The sequence below is a fragment of the Phaethon aethereus genome, assembly GCF_964289735.1.
Source record: "Phaethon aethereus genome assembly, chromosome: 20".
NCBI classification, from domain to species: Eukaryota; Metazoa; Chordata; class Aves; order Phaethontiformes; family Phaethontidae; genus Phaethon; species Phaethon aethereus.
In genome coordinates, this window is record NC_138596.1 from 11789868 (window position 1) to 11794947 (window position 5080).

Sequence of the window (5080 nt, forward strand, 5' to 3'; positions counted from 1 at the left end):
GTGGCTGCACGTCACCGTGAACAACGGAGCCTGTGTGGGCTTGGGGCTGTGGGCGTGGGGGGACGGAGGGGCTTCTGGCTCTCCTCATCGCCGTCCCTGCTCACTCTTGCTGTAGGCTGGGGAACGGCTACAGAAATGAGACCAAAGTACCCAGGGCCCAAAATGCTCTGGTGGCCATGGGAGCGAGTGCCTGAGTTTTGTCACCGTCACCCAGGTGCAGGGTGGTGGGACAGGGTGCCGTGGGCCTGACAATGGCCCACGCTCTTCGGGGCATGGCTGGGAGCCCCAGGGGTGGTGGGAGACCTCTGGGCATGCAGCAGAGAGGGAGCCAGCCATGATGGCTTTTCTGGGTTCGACAAGGCTCTGCGGGACGTTCAGGCGGGACCCCGGGCTCATCGTCCACCCCGCCGCTACATGTCCCCGCAGGCGCTGGGCGAGGCAGACCAGGTCCGGATGACCTCGGAGGGCTCCGACTGCCGCTGCAAGTGCATCCTGCGGCCACTCAGCAAGGACGCCTGCAGCCGCGTCAGGAACGGCAGCGCGCGGGTGGAGGACTTCTACACGGTGGAGACGGTGAGCTCAGGGGCCGACTGCAAGTGCTCCTGCACCGCCCCCCCCTCCTCGCTCAACCCCTGCGAGAACGAGTGGAAGATGGAGAAGCTGAAGAAGCAGGCGCCCGAGCTCTTCAAGGTATCTGCAGGCATGGTGGGACCGTGTGGTGGGGGCCCGAGACCCCCTCCCCACGTGCAGGAGCCCCTGCTCCCCATCCCTGCCCATAGGGCAATGGAGCAGTGGGGTTCCTGCGGTCCGGCCGTGGGTGGGGACAGGGACACGGGGTGCATCCACAGCGGCTGCGCAGCGCTGTCCCGTGCCCTGTGCCCCATGCCCCAGCCCCATTCGCCCTCTGCAGCTGCAATCCATGGTGGACCTGCTGGAGGGAACGCTCTACAGCATGGACCTGATGAAGGTGCACTCCTACATCAGCAAAGTGGTGGCCCAGATGAACACGCTGGAGGAGGTGAGTGAGCTCTGGCAGGCACCGTCCCCGCAGCATGTCCCGTCTGGCTGCTCGGGACCGTCTCGGGGTGCCATGGGCTCCGCAAGCGGGTCTCCAGCCTCTCCTTTCCTCCAGACCATCAAGACCAACCTGAGCAGGGAGAACGACTTCATGAAGGAGAGCGTCCAGCACCTCACTGACCAGATGAGACGCTATGAGAACTACTCCGACATCATGATCAGCATCAAGAAGGAGATCTCCAACCTGGGCTACCAGCTGCTGCAGAAGGACGCTGCTGCCATCCCCGAGAGCAAGGCACAGGTACCCGCTGGCCCCCCAGCCCCTCGCAGGCACTGCCTGGCGCGGTGGCGGGAGGGGAGGGGGTCTGACCGGGCTGTGCCCCCAGGACACGGCGGGCGGCCGAGAGAAGGAGGTGGGACGGTACCCCAGCACCCGCAAGGCACTGGGGGACAGGGCGGCCCCCCGAGCGCCCAAGGAGAAGCAGCTGAAGCCCGAGAAGCCCAAAAAGGATAACGCGAAGGCCAGGGGGGGGCCGCAGACTACGCCCAAGCCCAAGCCGTCGGCGCACCAGCAAACCGTGGTCCGGGGCATCACTTACTACAAGGCCAGGCAGGCGGGGGTGGCGGAGGGGCCGGCCAGCAGCCGTGGTGAGTCCCCGGGATGGGGCAGGGGTGTGGGGGGCGGGGGGCACCCTCCCACCATGGTGCTGCTCGGTGGGGCGGAGGGTCAGGGGCCACAAACGCACCGCCCCCCGGGCTTGTTCCCCCACAGAGAGCCCTGCGAGGGGGGCGGCTGTGCTGGAGCGGCAGGAGGAGAGGGGCCCCCCGCACCCCTCAGCCGAGGGGACCCCAGCCCAAGCTGTCGCACGGGCAGAGACCACCGTGCTCAGCACCACGGCTGCGCCCAGCACTGCGCTGGCCCCCCGCACCACTGCCCGCAGCCCCCCCCGCCCCGTCCTTGGGCAGGGGGCTGACAGCACCGGGGGCCCTGAAACGCCAAACAGAGGTGGGTGAGTGGGGGGCTGGGAGGGGGCACCCGGCCCGGTGGTCCCGGTGCCCGTGGCCAGGCTGGGCCAGCAATAGCTGGCCTGTGCCCAGCTTGCCCTCCCTGCCCCGAGAGGCAGGCTGCCTGGGGCAGGGGTAAGCCTTCCTCCTCCTCGGTACCCAGTGAAGGAGGGGGAGTGTGAAGGCACGATCGAGTCGGTGGAGCCCCCCATGGAGCACCACAGCTACGGGCGCAATGAAGGGGCCTGGATGAAGGACCCGGCGGCCAAGGATGACCGCATCTACGTCACCAACTACTACTATGGCAACAGCCTGGTGGAGTTCAGGAGCCTCGACAACTTCAAGCAGGGTGAGGGCTGGCGGCTGAGCGGGCGCAGGGGCCCTGGCTCCTCCTGGGTGGGTGCCCAGCACCATGCAGCAGTGGCTGTGCCGGGTCATGGGGTGGTGGGGAGTGCACAGGGACCTATGCTGGGGAGCACCCATGGACCAGCGAGGGGGACACAAGTCCCCTGTCACTGCCAGCTCGCTCGGGCCATCATGCTTGGGACCCCAGTGCTGTGAGGGGTCCCGACGCCTCTCCCGCCCACTCACAGGCCGCTGGAGCAACCTCTACAAGCTGCCCTACAACTGGATCGGCACTGGGCATGTGGTGTACCGGGGGGCCTTTTACTACAACCGTGCCTTCACCAAGAACATCATCAAGTATGACCTAAAGGAGCGGTACGTGGCAGGCTGGGCGCTGCTCCACGACGTGGTGTATGAGGACACAACGCCCTGGAAGTGGAGGGGCCACTCGGACATCGACTTCGCCGTGGATGAGAGTGGGCTCTGGGTCATCTACCCCTCCGTAGACTACGACTACTCGCAGCAGGAGGTGATTGTCCTGAGCCGCCTTGACCCCGGGGACCTCTCGGTGCGCAGGGAGACCACCTGGAAGACAGGGCTGAAGCGCAACGCCTACGGGAACTGCTTCATCATCTGTGGCATCCTCTACGCCGTGGACACCTACAGCCAGAAGGAAGGGCAGATCTCCTATGCCTTCGACACGCACACAGACACGGAGGCAGAGCTCCGGCTGCCCTTCCTCAACCAGTACGCCTTCACCACACAGGTCGACTACAACCCCAAGGAGAAGGTGCTCTACGCCTGGGACAATGGCCATCAGATGACGTATGGGCTCCGCTTCGTGGTCTGAGCACCCAGCTGGTTCCCAGCCGCACCCCTGCGCCCACCCTCTGCTGTGCCTGGCCAGGGTGCCCCATTGCAGCCTGGCCCCAGCGCCCCAGCTGGGCCAGGGCTGTGGCGAGAGCCCGGCTTCCACCCCAAAACCCTCCCCATCCGCCACGCCCCAGTCACCTGCACCATGCCCGCTGCACGGCGGGGCAGGGGGTGCAGGTGAGCACAGCCCCCAGCAGACACCCCCACGACAACGTGGCCTCTGGGGCCGTGGGGCTGCCCCACAGCTGGCAGCTCGGCTGGCGTTGCCTTCCCAGGGATGCGGGATAGGAGCCTAGCCCCGCGTCCCTGCGGCACCGGGAGGCAGCCACGTCTGTGCCGCCAGCGGCACGGCCACACCCACCCCACACCACCGCACTGAGCACCCGCTGGCGCTGCACCCAGCCTGAGCACCGCTCCCTGCACACCCCGCTGGACCCCGCGTGACCGCACGCTTACCGTAACCGCCAGCTGCCAGCGGTGCAAGTGCCCTAACAGCCTGGTGCCGGCCGGCTGGGCGCCATGCCCTCGCCGGCCCCCGAGCCGCTGCGGGGTGGGCAGGGACCCCTCGCTGCAGGGCAGGAGGAGCAGCTGCCGGTTGCTATTTTAGGAGACGTGATTAAGATGCCTTTGCTTTTGCTGCTCATTAGCTTATTATTTAAACGCATTCACCGGAGGCGCGCGGAATCCCCTCTCCTGGCAGCGGGCGCAGAGCAGGCTGCCCGCAGTGCCGGGGTGCCCTGCCTGCACCCCTGCCTGCACCCAGCACCGGGCAGGGAGGAGGTGTGCGTGGCCGGGGAGCCCGCAGCCCTCCTGCTCTCTGCCTAAGTCTGGGCGAGGGGCCGGGAGCGCTTGGCTTGGTTTTGGTCATTTTAGACGTGAACAGTATTAAAAAAATAACCGATGTGAAACCGGTCTGCGTGCGCTGTCGTTTCTTCCGAAGCTGGGCAGGCGCCCACCGTCCCCGTCCCGTGGCCCAGGGGTTGCTGGCACACGCGGCTGCTGCTCATTGCACATCTGGCTGGCGCAGCTCCTCGCAGCGCTCCCCACGCCGAGCCTGGGGAGGGCACCCCACATCCCCCCGGCAGCCCCCCGGCGGTGCCACGGCCGCGCCCGCGGGCCCCGGGCCGGGCAGCACAGAGGCAGGCGAGTCCCGAGCGCAGACGGGGGGGAACAGGCCCTGCTGGGTCCTGGGGGAAGAGGGGGATTTGGCATTTCAGGTCTGAGCTGCAGCCCGAGCAGCAGCCGGGAGCTGCGCCCGGCTGCCCAGGAGAGCGGGGAAGGGCGGGGGGAGCAGCTGGGCGTGGGCACGGCGGCAGCAGCTGCCCTGACCCCGCTGCAACGTTTGCCAAGCGTGGAGCTGCTGGGGGGCCCCGAGGGGCGAGAGCCGCCCCTGCAGCCCGGCTCCCGCCTGCTCCTGCCCGTGAACGCTGGGGCAGCTGCCCCTCGGCACCGGCCAGCCCCACGCACTGGCCGGGTGTCCCGTCAGGCTGTGGCCGGGCTCCTCGTGCCGTGGAGTTGTCACCGGGCAGCTGAGCCCGGTGTCCCGGGATGCCGGCACGGCTGCAACGTTTCCCACCGGCAAGACCCGAGGCCAGTGCCAGGCACAGGGCAGCCTGGCTCAGCTCCGGGAGCCGCGGGACCCCCTTCCCCCGCCCCACGCCGTGCCGAGGCCCAGGTCCTGCTCCGGCTCCCGCAGGCACCAACCGTCCCTGCCCATGCCGCGGCCCCGCGCCCCCCCGCGCCAGCGGTGCGGTGCAGCCCTCGCTTGGCCGCGCCGCCACGAGGAGGGAGCTGGCTGACTTTTCCCCCCCGGCTGGCTCCCTGCCAGGCTTTTATCTAG

The 5080-nt window shown here is 68.3% G+C and overlaps 1 protein-coding gene across 1 annotated transcript in view; it reads left to right on the top strand.

Moving 5' to 3' along the window:
• The window catches only part of OLFML2A (olfactomedin like 2A), a gene marked incomplete at its 5' end in the record, with an annotated part of 7934 nt that extends 4336 nt beyond the window's left edge, over nucleotides 1-3598 (top strand). The window contains 7 exons of the mRNA XM_082008893.1: nucleotides 427-690; nucleotides 911-1018; nucleotides 1133-1318; nucleotides 1404-1665; nucleotides 1790-2023; nucleotides 2186-2371; nucleotides 2616-3598. Of these exons, the coding sequence (XP_081865019.1) occupies nucleotides 427-690; nucleotides 911-1018; nucleotides 1133-1318; nucleotides 1404-1665; nucleotides 1790-2023; nucleotides 2186-2371; nucleotides 2616-3217 (1842 nt within the window). The 3' untranslated portion in view covers nucleotides 3218-3598. The remainder of the gene's footprint in view (nucleotides 1-426; nucleotides 691-910; nucleotides 1019-1132; nucleotides 1319-1403; nucleotides 1666-1789; nucleotides 2024-2185; nucleotides 2372-2615) is intronic.
• Between the last annotated feature and the right edge of the window lie 1482 nt (nucleotides 3599-5080).